Genomic DNA, 16,914 nt, shown 5'->3' with positions numbered 1-16,914 from the left:
TTAGCGCCCCCTAGAGATTCACCACAGATTGACCTCAACTAACAACAGTACAATAATAAAATAATTTTATTACAAATATCCTAAAGATTTTAATCATTGTACACATGCATAAAAAATATACATATAAAAACATACAAAAGCATGAAAAGAAAAACTAGATGAGTTCTCATGTTAGTTAAATTTCAGTAACTGCAACTCTTACTAAGCAGTATGCATGGAGACAAACCTGCATTTATACCCGTTTCAAACAACTTGATGCCACAGGGAAAATCATTTCCGCAGGGTTTTTAAAGACAAAAGTCCAAATAAGTTAATGTTTCAAAGAAACTCTTTTCCTGAGCACACAGAACTTGATAAAATGACACAGGATCAGAATTTGCAGCAGTATCCGCAGCCTTTGTTGCGGCAGCAGTTGCAGCAGTATCTGCACAGGGACAGATTGCTTTGACGTTTCACCCTGAAGAAAGTCTGTCGGGGGGGGAAGGAGATGCATGTTATTTAGGGCCTCCTTAACACATTCAATTAAACTGTAAAAAAAATTAACAATAATTAATTATATTAAGTATAACATATTAATCAATTAATAAAGTTGTCAATTAATAATAGTTTTCATAGCTTGGAATGACCCAGATGTAGAATATATAGGGTGTTTGATTAAATTTTTTTTTTTTAAATGTGGAAACAAATTATAATTAATTTAAAACCAATGTCAAAATAATTAATGATAAAAATATTATTAAATAATAAATCGTTTAAATATGAATATAAATAATATAAAAAAATTGATTAAACATAAGTAAACAAATATTCAAAATTATTAAGTCTATTAATTATGTACATTGTGTGTGTTCATGTGTAATTAAATTTGATTAAATATAAATGTACAAAAAAAAAATATATATATATATATATATATATAAATTAATTAGTAATAGTAATAATTAGTTATAAAAATATAAAATAATTAATAAGAAAAACATATACAAAATAAAAAAGTATTTCATTAAGTTTAATTTAAAAATAAATAATATATATAAAAAATTGTTGCTTACATTTGGATTTGTTTGTTCCTGAGAAGTTTCTGTCAGGTGCTGGTTCTCCTGTGGTGTTTCACTCTCCACATGATGCTCATCTTCAGTCTGTTGATGAAGTATAGAAGGTAAGACTTCAAAATAGGTAGTATGTTTTTCATTCGGGTAGCAAGATCAGACAGAAGTTGCATGACATTTAAATGTTCAGTAAGTGCAGTATGCAGTGTTGGGTATAGTTACTTTGGAAAGTAGTTAGTTAGGTTACAACGTTACCATCAATTAAAAGTAATCAGTTATGATACATCGTTACCTATTCATAAAAGTAACGCGTTAGAGTACTCATGCGTTACCAAAAATTAAAAGCCGTTTGCAGTGGCTCACACATGACAGACACAGCCCCTGGCCCCTTTAAATGCACCTAGAAGTCGTGACTCCTGACAATGAATAACGTCAATCATCCAACTAAATTATCACCGCGCGATAACAATAACAGGAAAGACAGTCAGCAATCGGCTATTCCACATGGCGTTTTATTTATTTATCACAGAACATATTATTAATCAAAATTCGCACCTAACGTAACCAAGTATGCTTACTTGTAAACACAACCTTAAACAGGCTTGCAGATTTAAATCCATTTAAAAATGATGAACAACCAGCCAGCCAATGATCTAACAGAAATTAACAGCTGCCTGTCAAACAAAAATGATAACAAACCGAATTAAATCCTTCACTGCCACACAGGCAAATGACAAATCGCTTAATAGCCGAACTAATTATTATTAAAGTGTCACTCACAGTCACAAGCCTAAATTCGCTTTAACACAGTCCTCTTACATTTACTCTTCAAAGTAGTGATTAAAACGTAGCGTTAAATTTGAGGTAGAATTTTTGGCGACAGAAGCTTTTCACCAAAGCAGTGTGCATTTTACCGTTATGTTCTTTTGTTTTTCGTTGACAAATTGAAAATAATGTGCGTACTTCCATAAACCAAACGCTGTCCTCTCTGCTATCTTGCCGGGAGTTCGAAAAAAAAAAAAACCACACACACACACACAGGGTCAGGCGCAGGGCACAGACGCATCACAGCCATTGACTTTACGATCACAGAGCTTCGGCTCCGCTGATACATCCGCAGGTGGCACAGTAGACCTAGGCATACTGTCTGACAAAAAGCAGGCTGCAGTCGGGATTTTCCTTTCCTTAAAATAACGGATTACTTTTTTTTAAAAAAAATAACGAAGTTACTGATTACTTACGCACGAAACTAACGCGTTAAGTTACACATTTCAGGAAAAAAGTAATTAGAGTACTCTAACGCGTTACTTTGTAACGCGTTACCCACAACACTGGCAGTATGTGATTATGTAAAGATGTTTAATATGACTATTTCACGGTAAGACTTAGTATGAAGCATGCATTGAAAGTTATTAATATTACTGATGGTTCTGCATGCATGTAAGTTTGCCTAATGAAAGACCTGTCCATGATGTTTGAGCACAGACGCTCACCTGTGTGAAGGGAACAGCTGCGGTCTGGAGGAAACAGACACATGTGATGATGACTGCAGCAGCGAGAGCCACACGTGTCAGCTTCATTATCACTTCTAGCGCTGAAGGTGGTTCTTCTCTTGAGGAGCTGAGGATGATATCTGCTGAAGTGATTCCTCTGTTCTTCTGCTCTGATATTTATATCGAGAGCCCTTTGACCTGCGAGACTCTTCCTGTCAGCTCTTACACAACACTGGAAACTCTCAGCAGCAGCACAGCTGTGGAAATCACAGCAAATCTCCAGGATGGAGATGAAGGGATGAACGAATTAACCAATGCATGAATCAATCACTCAGTCAATCAACCAATAAGCCTTGCACTAATAAATTGATTTCCATGTAAGTCTACCTGAACTCCACAGCCTCGATACAGAGAAAATGTCAGTTTTAAATGATATAGTGTCAAAAGTTCTGTTTTAAACGACATATTATTTTCATTCATACTTCAGAATCAATATAATTATTTGGTTGTCTATTAAAGTATATCACCAGACATTTAAAAACATGACAGCCAAGGTTTTTCATTATGACGCCAAAATAAATAAATAAATAAATAAATAATTATATCTATGATTTTATATATATAAATTGTTTATATATATATATATATATATATATATATATATATATATATATATATATAATATTGGTGTCATAATGAGAAAAAAAAATATCTTGGAAAAGCAAAAATGATAATGTATACGGCATGAAATTATACCACACTTTTGTTCAAAGAATAAATTAGTCAATGAAAGAAAGATCAATTTTGTAATTAATTTATTGGTAAAACCTAAGAACTTACAAAATAATAACAAATTCAATATTTAAATAAATATAAATAAAATTCTATATTATTTAATGTATTGTAATGTGTTTTAACAGTAACAAATTATATTTCCTTGTAATGTTCATGTTAGAAAATATCTCCCATGTACTTTTGTATTGTACTATTTCTAGTGAAATTTTCATACTTCCTTCTTATATGCCACTATCTTTTTTAAAGCTGATATTTATTTTTTTAAAAAGGTCTACAAAAATAAATTGGAACTGAAATTAAAATGTTAAATATATAAAAAAAAAACTGTTAACTAAAAACTGTTTTTTTTTTTTATTGCCGATACTTGTATTGTTATGGCACAAATATAAATATTCATTATGATAATAAAACTATATATACTCTAAAATAATAAATACTCTAAAATGAATCAGAATTTTATTGGAAATGTTTAATATTCTAATATATAATAAAATGTGTGTGTGTGTGTTTATTAGTATTTTGAATTAGTTTTAATTTTCATGTTTTTTTGTTTGTTTTTTTTACAATTTATTTGAGTGGTTTATTTTAATAGTTTGTGTGTGTGAGTGTTTGTGTGTGTGTGCGCGCGCGCGCACAAATGTTTATTTAGTGTTTTTTTCAGGTTTAATTGAATTCTTTAGAACAAAAGGTTTTTAAGATATTATATATATATATATATATATATATATATATATATATATATATATATATATATACTTTTTTTTGGTCATTTCGTTGTGTGTATCAGTCATTTTTATGTTTTTTTTATTATTAAATATTTAGGCTTAGTTTATATGATAAAATAAGTTTATATATATATATAGAGAGAGAGAGAGACAGAGAGAGAGAGATACATTCTTTTTTTTTTGGTAATTTAGTTGTGTTTATCAGTCATTTTTATGTTTTTTTAATTATTATAAAATATTTCGGTTAAGATTATAAGATAAAATAAGTTTTGTATTTTCTTCGAGATGATTAAAAGTGTATGTTTTTAGTTTCATTTAGGTGAAACCGTGTGTCTCTTTCAAAAGCCTGATTCATGATTCCCCTGCATCCTCTCTTTAAAGCGGTGCAGCTGTGGTGGTGATGTCTGCAGTGTTTCTCAAGAGCTGTGTGTTGGTTGGAGATTGACGCCAGGGCTATCAGCCAGGATCTTCTGCTCAAACAGACGCAGGCGCCACAGCCCGTCTCTCTCCTCTGTCCCGGGACAATGACCCCTCTCCTCCTCTCTTACCTGCACGGATCCTGCCTTACTCATCACTCGCACATTCCCAAACACAGATCACCACCAAAACATGACAACCGATATCCAGCCAAAAAGCCTGCTCTAATGGAAGCAGGTGAAAACAACCTGCAAAACTGAGCTACTGCACAAACAAACGCTGCTGGAAAGGTGCTGTGTTTGTTTGGTCTGCTACACTCTTAAAAATAAAGGTCCTTCACAGTGCCATTTTTGTCTAAATGTCTAAACTTTGAACATTTGAAGAACCTTTCACCAAAGGTTTTTTTTTTTTTTGTGGCGAAAGAAGATTCTTCATATTATAAAAAGGTAAGAAAGAGATGAGCCTTTGACTAAATGGTTCTTTGTGGAACCAAAAATGGTTTTATGGCACCGCTGCGAAGAACCTTTAAAGCACCTTTGTTTTTAAGAGTGTAACTGGTGTTTTTAACAGCTGGACTTTGACCAAATCAATCTTAAACCACCCAAACATACCAACTTCATGCTGTGTTTTTAGAAATACATAAAGCTGCCTTCACTGGATCGATATTTTCACGTTCTGAAGGCTTCAAGTGCCAGTAAAACCAAGTAAAAATGCACATGCTTTTCCAAACAGCTGTAATTTTCGCTGCATTGCATGTAGGCGTTCTGCGCATGCGCAGTGTGAAACACAGGACGCTATAACACAGTGATCCTCAAATCTGGCCCGCGAGATCCACTTTCCTGCGAAGTTTAGCTCTAACCCTAATCAAACACGCATGAGTTTGCTAATCAGTGTCTTTAGGATCATTAGTAAATCACAGGCAGGTGTGTTTAATTGGAGTCTGCGCTAAACTCTGCATGAAACTCGCGAGCCAGATTTGAGGATCACTGCTATAACAGGAAGAAGAAGCTCCAGCGTATCAACTACCAAAGTCGTCTCTGTTTATCGATCTTGGCATGAATGTATTTGAGAGTAACTGGGGTAAAACCTTAAGCTTCTTCGGTGTTTTCGTCGCAGCGCTCGCCGCTGTTTTTTACTATCTTGAGAATTCAGAGATCGACGAGACTTTCCTGACCTGAATAAATTGTCACACTGCCCATGCGTGAAATGCGTTAAAAACAACTAATTAACGCCGTTAACGCGCTATTTTTGACAGTCCTAATATAAATAAACATTTAGGACAGTAATATACATTTTAAAAGTAGAAAATTTTGTCTTTATAGGCTATCCCTTGTAAAATGCAGGGATATTTACTCAACATCTAATAAATTACAAATATTATAAATCTATTCCTGTATAATATGTATAATTCATGACTGTAGAATAAACCATGGGCGAGGCTAGCCCTTTTTTAGGGGTGCTTCAGCACCCCTAAAAAGGAGCTCAGCACCCCTAAAACTTGGAGTGAGAAATGTTGTTATTCTCATTTTTTTGTTCGTCTTTTACACGGTTAAATAATGTCCAAAACATACTTCGTAGTTTGTGGTTTAAAATGCATGTGTTAAGGAGGAAAATGAAAACATCCCAGCATAGCAAATGGTGTCATCCTCTTCTCTTCTACTTCTCCTCTGTACCTGCACCGCTCAGCACCACCGTCATCCAGCGCGAAACACGCAGAGTGAGATGTTGTGTTGTGATCGTTTGTGATGCAACTAAGTTGCTCCAAAGCTGTGTCTGACAGTTCTTTCCTTTTACCTAGAGTTGTTCCGATTCCGAAACCATATCGTTGAGTACTGGAGTCAATATCCTGAATCACCATGGTGGTACACCTATAATAAGTGTTTATTTTCGGCCTATTTCAGTCCGGCGGGTCGCCGCCGCTGTGGAGTAGCACAGGACCTGGGTGACTCGTCCATAGTCATAAACCGAGAGAAGTAACGCCGGTTACAATGTTCTTCCGCAAGACGCATGTAGTTCTGTTTATTAACTGCTAGAGCGTGAAACAAAAACAGAAGCGCGACAAATAAACTGCGTACCTGTGTAGTGCGTACGTGTGTCTCTGTAGTTAAAGTTTATCTTTAATTTGTTACTCATTTGAACAATCGGGAATCATGTAAACATGACGTCACTTGCGTCTTTTCTGCTCAGTCGTCATGGAAACATGAAGCCCTGGCGTTTGGAGTGAAAACAAACGACGTATCACTGAAAACACTCACTGTGGCTTTTTTAATGAATTGTTATCAATTCCTAGATTTATATCTGTTATTTTTCAGTTGTGGTTGACTATCAAACTAGACAATAAAAGAAAGTTTTATGTTTTTTTTTTGCTGTATTTATTCATTAACCACACACAGGATTTAACCTGAACCAGGCTTAACTCCTTAACTCCTAGCATTACTCTCTCTCTCTCTCTCTCTCTCTCTCTCTCTCTCTCTCTCTCTCTCTCTATATATATATATATATATCTGTGTGTGTGTGTGTGTGTGTGTGTGTGGCCTGGCAGTGAGCAATGGACATACGAAAATTCTTTAAAAGAAAAAAGACAGATTCAGGTGAGAGACTAGGGACAGTCCATAATGACCTCTGTTTTTTTTGTTTTTTTCTGAAAAGTGTTAACCTAAAGTAACAGATAATGCAAACCAGCTGTTTTTGTATCAAATTACTTATCTAGGCAATGGTCCCCTGCTTTTATTATTATTATTATTATTTTCAAACTCACTAGCTTCTCTTGTGAAATGAATTTGTAATTTAAAAAAGTTAAGCCCAATAATAATAATAATAAAGACATTTAAAATGACACGCCTCTGTGTGCCTTTTGATCATGTCATTAAAATCTGCAAATGGTCTCATGGTCTCATTTTTGTGACATGACAAACTGACCTCAACTCTCCTGCCTACAATATATTTGTGTATGATTGTCAGTGCCAAGGGAAAGAGAGGGAGATGGCGAAGGAGAAAGGGAAAGGGAGAGCATGGAGGAAGAACCAGGTGAGGAAACAATAAATTGACATATAGTGAATAGTGGCAAGCAAAACATTAACTACTCATACTCCTATACAAACTTATTGGCATTAAGTAGCCTATATTACATTTTATTTTGTTGTAACATTATTTTACACCACATTTTTTCATAATAAAGGAGGAGGAAAACAACAGGGAGAGTCCATAAGGGATGAAAGGGGAATTGACTAGTGAAAGAAATGAAGAGATAGCGAGAGTGCAACATACAGACCACCAAGACTGAGATAAAGGGAGCAAATATGTATGCCATTATGGCTGATGAGGCCAGGGATGGAAAGACAGAACAGTTGACATATTGTTTGTTTTTGTGTAAAAATAGGCTGGGTGGTAGCATTGGGGCTCATTGGGTGCTCAGCACCCCTAAAGCTCTGACCCTAGAATCGCCCCTGGAATAAACCCTAAAATAAAATAAAATAAAATAGCAAAACTGTCATGAAATAAAACAACACAATTATAAAATGGAAAATTTTTTGCAATTTTAGAAGAAAATTGCAGACGGCACTTAGAAGCTTTTGCATCTAAAACTCTATATATATATATATACATATATATAGTGTCACGGGAGGAGCACAAGACAGACACAGTGGGCGTGGCGTCAGGCCTCAGAGAGGCTTTTATTAACAGAAATCATAAAACAAAGGGAATAAAAGTGGCCAAAGGGGGAAAGTGTCCAAAATAACAGGGAATCTGGTGTCCTCGTTGTGCTGCGGGGTTTGTGTGGGTCGGGCAGTGTTCACCGAGGAAGGGTCCAGGCAAGGGGCGGAGTCCGGCGGCCGCACGCGCTCCCCTCCTAGGTCCGGGGCGCGAGGGGCGGCGGCTTCTCCTAGCGGCCGCGTCTCTCTCATTGGCCGCGGCACTGGTAGGGGATGGACGGCCCGGCATCCTGGCCCGTCGGCCGTGTAAACGGGTGCGGTTCTCCTCCGGATCGCGGGTCCGGCAGCTCACGTCTTGGTGGCGCGGGAGTCCCTCAACGCTCCCTTCCTGGACCCACGAGGACACCAGCGTGCATGCACGGGGAAGAGACCGGTCTCCTGAGGAGAGGCGCGTTGGGCTTTTAAACAGCGGCGGTAATGAGGCTCCACTTCCTTCAGGTGTGCCCCATCACACGCCGCCAGCCCTGACTCATCCAGCGCCCCTCCTCTCACACACCCACTCCAGTCGGGAGCCTGGTGAAGGGCGGCGATTTAGGACGGGGTGCCGGTGATAATCAGGGAGGAGGCAGCTGACTCGTCACATTCCCCCTCCCAAGCGACATCCCCGTCATCAGGGCGCCGCCCACACGGGAGTGCTACCATCCTCAACCAGGCTCCAAACGGTCGGAGTGGGCGGGGCTTCCTCTCCGGGCGGTCCTCCCTCTCGCAGCGCACCAGAACAGGGACAGAGAAACCGGGTTTTAGTGACAGCCTCAACCAACCACAGGGTAAAATGACAATGGAAAAGTCACTTACCCCTTGTGTGGTTGGGAGGCTGTCCCCAGTTTTCCTCCGTCCCAGTCTGGGTTCTCACGAACGTTTGCAAGCGAGAGGGAGTGACGTCACCAGACGTTTCCCAACTGCGCTGTCTAGGCTCCGCCTTGCCCGCATTCTCCACCAGTGTCACGGGAGGAGCACAAGACAGACACAGTGGGCGTGGCGTCAGGCCTCGGAGAGGCTTTTATTAACAGAAATCATAAAACACAGGGAATAAAAGTGGCCAAAAGGGGAAAGTGTCCAAAATAACAGGGAATCTGGTGTCCTCGTTGTGCTGCGGGGTTCGTGTGGGTCGGGCAGTGTTCATGGAGGAAGGGTCCAGGTAAGGGGCGGAGTCCGGCGGCCGCACGCGCTCCCCTCCTTGGTCCGGGGCGCGAGGGGCGGCGGCTTCCTCTAGCGGCCGCATCTCTCTCGTCGGCCGCGGCGCTGGTAGGGGATGGACGGCCCGGCATCCTGGCCCGTCGGCCGTGTAAACGGGTGCGGTTCTCCTCCGGATCGCGGGTCCGGCTGCTCACGTCTTGGTGGCGCGGGAGTCCCTCAACGCTCCCTTCCTGGACCCACGAGGACACCAGCGTGCATGCACGGGGAAGAGACCGGTCTCCTGAGGAGAGGCGCGTTGGGCTTTTAAACAGCGGCGGTAATGAGGCTCCACTTCCTTCAGGTGTGCCCCATCACACGCCGCCAGCCCTGACTCATCCAGCGCCCCTCCTCTCACACACCCACTCCAGTCGGGAGCCTGGTGAAGGGCGGCGATTTAGGACGGGGTGCCGGTGATAATCAGGGAGGAGGCAGCTGACTCGTCACAATATATGTGTGTGTGTGTGTGTGTGTAAAATAATCCTACATTTTAGGACACAACTTAAATATTAAATGTAAAAGTCAAAGTCTTCAGAAGAAAAAGCTTGAAATGGTGCCTACACAAGCAAGGTGCTCGCTGTGCTTTTTCTGTCTTCTTCATTTTACAGTTTCACTGCACAACAGTTGTTCCAATGGCTTTTTTTTTTTTTTTTTTTTACCTCGTTTGCTTGCTTTTTCAATTTATTTCTCAATATATTACCAAGAAAGAGACAACGGGCACATGAAGTCATGTAGAACGGCTCCTCGCCATTTCTGTTTATAGTAGACAACAAGTTTTATTTTCAATTTTAATGGTACATGAGGTCTCTATTGTGGCGAGGTGAATGGAGCTACTTGACCTTTAACACCTGATCGACTCAGTTTCTGGACCTGCTGGAGAATAGCAGATGATGGAAGTAGTGCAGAATAGTATGTACCATACTGAATGGAAAGAATGGAAAACACAGTCCAGTGTCTTTGAAAAGCCAACAAGAAAAGGACAAAATTATAATTAATGGATCATCCACTGAAACTTCACTAAGCCTAGAGATAAAAGCATTATTGACCAATCACAGCTGATAATACTGAAAGAAGACATTAATAGACCTCTGTCCAATTTACATGTGAACGATCTGCTTCAGCAGAGATTTCCTGCTAAACAGGAAGCTAATGGGAAATGAAATGTGTCAGATAATCAGATTATAGGTGAAAATGTAGTTACTTCACATATGTTGTGAAATAAAGGGATCTTGACTGAACCATGGCAAGAAAGGAAAAATCATTTCTATAATGATTGTGGATAAAATCCTAATGGGAAACAAAATAGGATAAATAAAAGAACAGAAATAAAGAAATAGACTAAAATAAAAATAAATAAATAATAAAATATATAAAAAATAAACATTTCAAAAGAAAATAACTAAATCAATATGATATATCAAGAATATAATAAATATATAATAAGAAATAACGCAAATACAATACAAAATTATAAATAGACAGAATAAAAATGATCAAATAAAATTTAAAATATTTAAATCAAATAAATAATATAAATAAAAATAATGAAGATGGGGGCCAGCTATTTAGTTTTTTTTTTTTTTTTTTTTTTTGTCTTTTGCAATCTTGAGAGTTTTTCATTAAGATTTTTTAAAATATATATACACATATATAATTATATATTTTGTGTATTTTAGAATGGCACAATACACATCAATTTTAAAAGAAAATACCTTCCTTATCTTTAGCTGCTGATGTCAAAGATCACACGTCCAATCAAAATCCATTTTTTTGCTACAAATTCACTTTAAGTCCAAATTATGCCATTTCACCCTTTCCTCATCCCTCCAGTTTATTCATATGTCTTCCTATTTTATATTTGACCCACACATTCTGTGGTTCTGTTAGCATTTATTCCACCACCTGATCTGATATTTGGGAGTTTCCTCTGCTTTTATTAAGCGCCATCAGATTTTATTTTCATCCAGCCTACTAAATAAATAAAAGGTACATTGATTTTATAGACGAAGGAACTCGTCCAAATGTGTTTGCTTTCGACCTTTTCGCATTTATTCTTGCAAACGACAATGAGATGGCTGTTGCAATGACGAAAAGTGAAGAGGAAGTTCGCCACAAGCTCTTCATAGAAAGTAGAAGAGCATTTCTAAGACTAGATGAGAAGCAGTGGGGGATAGAGGCCTGAACCTGTATGAATAAATAAGTGTGACAAGCTCCTCGCCTGTAATTACAGCACAAACAACCAGCAGCCGAACAATGTCTTCTGCTGAAGCGGCGTTACAGTGCTGTAAAACACAAGCTGACGGGTTCACTGCGCTCTGACATCAGTTCAGCTGCGACAATCAAGTCCTTCAGAAAGAACACAGCGAGGACTCCGCCGGCCCCAAACGTCTCTGTTGCACGAAACAGAGCGCTTTTGTGTGCTTTTGAGAGTCACCCATGATCTCGAGTACAGTGTGGAGACTTATAGACTAAAATACTACATAATTCCACTGAATGTTACAAAAAAGCCTTGCATACACTCCAGAATATCCAATGCATCTGATGCAATGCATACAACGATGCAACCATTCATTTGGATAAAAAAAAAAAAAAAAAAAAGATCTAAACTGCAAAAAGGAAAACCTCTAAAGTAAAACCTTAGGTGCATGTGGTCAGTTATAAAAAATAAAGCATATTAATTTAGAAGAGGATTTAGAAATGTAAACTCATGTACCAAGTACAACAACAGTATTTCGGATTTATCAAGCCAACACAATTAAAGCAGCATCCAGGAAGCGTGATTCTATTGTTTATGTATTTGCTGGATGGTGGGGACACGGGTCCATAGATCAGTCAGGTCAAACAGAGCAGTGGACAGACAGACGCCTCCCTTTGTGTGTCTGACCGGTGGCTCACAGACGCGCCAAAACACAAGACTGAGACCAGACGGGCTGGAAAGTAATGGTGACGGAGTGATGACCTCAAAAATCCAGAAACGAGGCAATCAAGGATGTGTTCTTTCTTTTTAACTGCAGTATTTTTCCTAGTGTTTTTTTTTTCACAGATTGTAATAACAATATTTACAACCTTGGATTTGAATGAAAAAAAAAAAAGATTTAAAAAAATAATCCAAACAGTCCTAATCCTCAGAGATAATTCACAACATTGCAACACTGGATTTAAATTAAACAGACTTTTTGTTATATTTGCCATTTTTTTAATTCTACATTTTTTTTTATAATTAAAAAAATATATTGTAAACCACTAAAAGATGAAATCACAAAATTGCAAAACTGGATTTAAATGAAACATTTATATATATAAATATATATATACACGGGGTGGTTCTAGGGTGAGTGGAGATCCGTGGCTTAGACCGGAAAAATCCATGTATGTGACTTTTTATTTTTATAAATCAGATTTACCTTGTTTAAAATATACAAAAACAATAAAAACAAAAACAAATTTAAAACATTTTATTTAAAGTATTGAGGAAAATACATTTGCTTTTTGCAAACAAAAATGAAGAATTGCAAAACAAAAAAGAAACAGCGCGAAAGCAATGATTTTGCAATACATATTTTCCATGGTCATATCTATTAATTTATTTGCAACGCTGCTTTTATTTTGCGTGTCAGTCTAGTTTGAGCTTGCGATCCCATTTTTCCTTTGCGCGTCACTTTTCTGCACGTCTCTCTTTGTGGCACTGTTTTGACGTAGGGGCGGAGTCAATGGACGGGGGCGTGTACAACATGCCTTCATGGAAGTGACGTCATCGGCCCGAGACGCAGCTCACTGATCCAGGTCCTGTCATGATGAGCAGAGACTTTCGAGTGGATCGTTTATTTTTATTAAGTAGCATTAAAACATTCGTGTTTTCGTTTTACTTTTTTAACATTTTAACATTTTAACATGTTTACAATGTATGTAAATGCATTTACTTTATTAACAAATGTATGTGTATTAGCAGCCTTTGCTCAAGTTAAAGAAGTTGTTAACATGAACATCTGCTGTTTATTTCTCTCGATGTGCACACTTTTATATCATTATGTGTATTGGGATCACAAATCATTTGAGTCAGTTCGGGAGTTCTGAGCGGGATCGCGAATCATTTGAGTCAATTTGGGGATCGCGAATCATTTGAATCAGTTCGGGAGTTCGTAGCGGGATCGCGAATCACTTGAGTCAGTTTGGGAGTTCGGAGCGGGATCGCGAATCATTTGAGTCAATTTGGGCATCGCTAATCATTTGAATCAGTTCGGGAGTTCGTAGCGGAATCGCGAATCACTTGAGTCAGTTTGGGGATCGCAAATCATTTGAAGCAGTTCGGGAGTTCGTAGCGGGATAGCGAATCATTTGAGTCATCTGACTCCAGTTTGGGAGTTGGAGCGGGATTGCGAATCATTTGAGTCAGTTTGAGGATCGTGAATCATTTGAATAAGTTCGGGAGTTCGTAGCGGGATAGCGAATCATTTGAGTCAGTTTGAGGATCGCGAATCATTTGAATAAGTTCGGGAGTTCATAGCGGGATTGCGAATCATTTGAGTCAGTTTGAGGATCGCGAATCATTTGAATAAGTTCGGGAGTTCATAGCGGGATCGCGAATCACTTGAGTCAGTTTGGGGATCGCAAATCATTTGAAGCAGTTCGGGAGTTCGTAGAGGTTTCGCGAATCATTTGAGTCAATTTGGGGTTCGCAAATCATAGCTGTATATGGATAGGCATTTTTAACTAATTTAATAGCTAGTTATAATTACGTTTTCCACGCTTGTTTAGGTGTGAAATGTGAACTTGTATTTTTTGTTTTAATGATGTGCATTTTAACAGTATCAAGTATATTCAAAAACTAAAGGCTAATGTAAAGTTACATGATGAAGTCATACTAGTGACTAATACTAATTTTGTGATTTCATCTTTTTTGTCTTCTAACTTTATAATAATAAAAAAATATTCTGAAAAAATAAAGTTAAATATAAAATATAACCCTACTGACTAGAAGTAATTGATGATTCATATAAAATACAATTAATTTAATATTCATTGCAAAGTTTGAGTGTAAAGAGACTAATACATAATTTGCAATGCATACGGCATGGAGAAAACAAACTGTTGCACTCTATTTTATCCAAGGCATGGCATGCATAAAGAAAATATGCATATAATAGTTTTGGAGCATCTGACATTTGATCAATGAAAGCAGCGTTATGTTTTTCATACTGATATGATTGAGATTTCCTGCCGTCTCTGGTGTCATGTGCCGTTCTCCGATAGTTGAGGGTCATTTCCTAAGCAAGGTGTGAACAATGATGAATGATGAGGAGAATTATAATGAGTGAAGAATCCCTGGAGACGCAGAGGTGGTTGAGAATAAATGAAGTCTGAAACAAGAAAAGATATTAGCCAAGCGTTCGCTCTGTTTTCACGAACAATCAGATAAAATCGTCCCAGCTGTGACTCTAACCTCATTTAAAGACACAATAGAGACAGTTATGAATTGAGAGAGATTGAGTGAGCTGTGCTTTCCTCTTCCAAACTATTATCTCTCAGGTCATTTGTATGAGACCGGCCTACGTTTAAAATACAATACACCAATCACAGGAATGATTTGCCAATCCTGAAAAATCCCTTAGAGTATGATACATTTAATATTTTCACAATGATGATGGATGATTTAAGCAACATTGTGAATAATTGTATTTTTATTTTTCCAGTTCCTCTGTGTCATTACACAAATGTAGACAACCTAAGATGCTTTATGCTAATTTAATTTCTATGCATTTAATAAATCAGTTCAAAACTCAGATTCAATGATTTGCTTTTTTCCCAATTCAATCGGTTAATTCTGTAAGTACAAAAAAATATAATTTATAATGTTTGTTTGCTTTAAACAAACAAATTAATAAGCAAATAAATAAATAAATGTCAACACACACACACACACACACATATATATATATATATATATATATATATATATATGGGATATCTAAAATTCTTCAAATTATTTAGTTAGTTAGTTAGTATAGCCCAGCCATAGAAAAGTATTATAGAAATTAAATTATTCGTAGTTCGTAGCGGGATCGCGAATCATTTGAGTCAATTTGGGAATCGCAAATCATTTGAAGCAGTTCGGGAGTTCGTAGCGGGATCGCGAATCATTTGAGTCAATTTGGGAATCGCGAATCGTTTGAAGCAGTTCGGGAGTTCGTAGCGGGATCGCGAATCATTTGAGTCAATTTGGGGATCGCGAATCATTTGAATCAGTTCGGGAGTTCGTAGCGGGATCGCGAATCATTTGAGTCAGTTCGGGAGTTCGTAGCGGGATCGCGAATCATTTGAGTCAATTTGGGGATCGCGAATCATTTGAATCAGTTCGGGAGTTCGTAGCGGGATCGCGAATCATTTGAGTCAATTTGGGGATCGCGAATCATTTGAATCAGTTCGGGAGTTCGTAGCGGGATCCCGAATCACTTGAGTCAGTTTGGGGATCGCAAATCATTTGAAGCAGTTCGGGAGTTCGTAGAGGGATCGCGAATCATTTGAGTCAATTTGGGGATTTCATTTAAAGACACAATAGAAGATGCTAAATCTTTATTAGATTAAAATGCTTTATGCTAATTTAATTTCTATGCATTTAATAAATCAGTTCAAAACTCAGATTCAATGATTTGCTTTTTTTCCCAATTCAATCGGTTAATTCTGTAGGTACAAAAAAATATAATTTACAATGTTTGTTTGCTTTAAACAAACAAATTAATAAGCAAATAAATAAATGTCTATATGGGATATCTAAAATTCTTAAAATTATTTAGTTAGTTAGTATAGCCCAGCCATAGAAAAGTATTGTAGAAATTAAATTATGATTTTATTGTCAACTTAAACAGCTCACAATGGATATTCTTCATGCCTATTTAAAAAATAAATAATTAATAAAATTAAATAAAACAAAAATACATTGACTTGAAATATTGCTTTAAAATGAAAGTATTAGTTAAAATAAATTAGATAAATAATTTACACTCTTTGTTTGGCTTAAAATAAATATTAAGATATATACAACATGAATTGAAAAAACAAATATATATTTATATACACACACACACACACACACACATTATTATTTTTTAGCTGTACAGCCCATCCATTAAAAAAAATTATTATTATTATTATTATTATAGCTATTCCTCACACATTTAATAAAATAACACTTAAAATAACATGGCTATTTAAAATAAATGAGATGTATATTTTGTTTTTATAAATAAATACTTTTTTAGTCATATCGGAAATTTCAAAATACATACTATATACATTATATAAGTTTTAAAATAATTATTTACTTAGTTAGTTAGTCCAGCCCAAAAGCTATTATGATTAACAGAAATGATGATTTTAATCTTCATTTTAATAGCACACAATGGTGACTCTTCAAGCCTTTGTGTAATAACGTTTATTAATAGATCACACAAGGAAATTAACTTTGATTTTTCTCTTTTTTTTACAAGTAAATTTGGTAGTTAAGTCTATAATCATTCAGCAATTTCCTCAAAGCTTAGGTGCTTATAGAGAC

The 16,914-nt window shown here is 36.9% G+C and overlaps 1 protein-coding gene across 1 annotated transcript; it reads right to left on the bottom strand.

The window, feature by feature from the left end:
* Positions 1–211: 211 nt before the first annotated feature.
* hamp (hepcidin antimicrobial peptide) lies at positions 212–2,891 on the bottom strand. The gene is made up of 3 exons (XM_052577668.1): positions 2,543–2,891; positions 1,053–1,139; positions 212–468 (listed from the first exon to the last, which is right to left on the bottom strand). Exons 1-3 carry the CDS (start codon positions 2,627–2,629, stop codon positions 370–372), a joined length of 273 nt encoding a protein of 90 aa, XP_052433628.1. The 5' UTR covers positions 2,630–2,891; the 3' UTR covers positions 212–369.
* Between the last annotated feature and the right edge of the window lie 14,023 nt (positions 2,892–16,914).

This window comes from Carassius gibelio, chromosome B16, assembly GCF_023724105.1.
Source record: "Carassius gibelio isolate Cgi1373 ecotype wild population from Czech Republic chromosome B16, carGib1.2-hapl.c, whole genome shotgun sequence".
Lineage (NCBI taxonomy): Eukaryota > Metazoa > Chordata > Actinopteri > Cypriniformes > Cyprinidae > Carassius > Carassius gibelio.
Note: the sequence above shows the minus strand (reverse complement) of the source record. Positions and strands in the feature narration are given on the sequence as shown.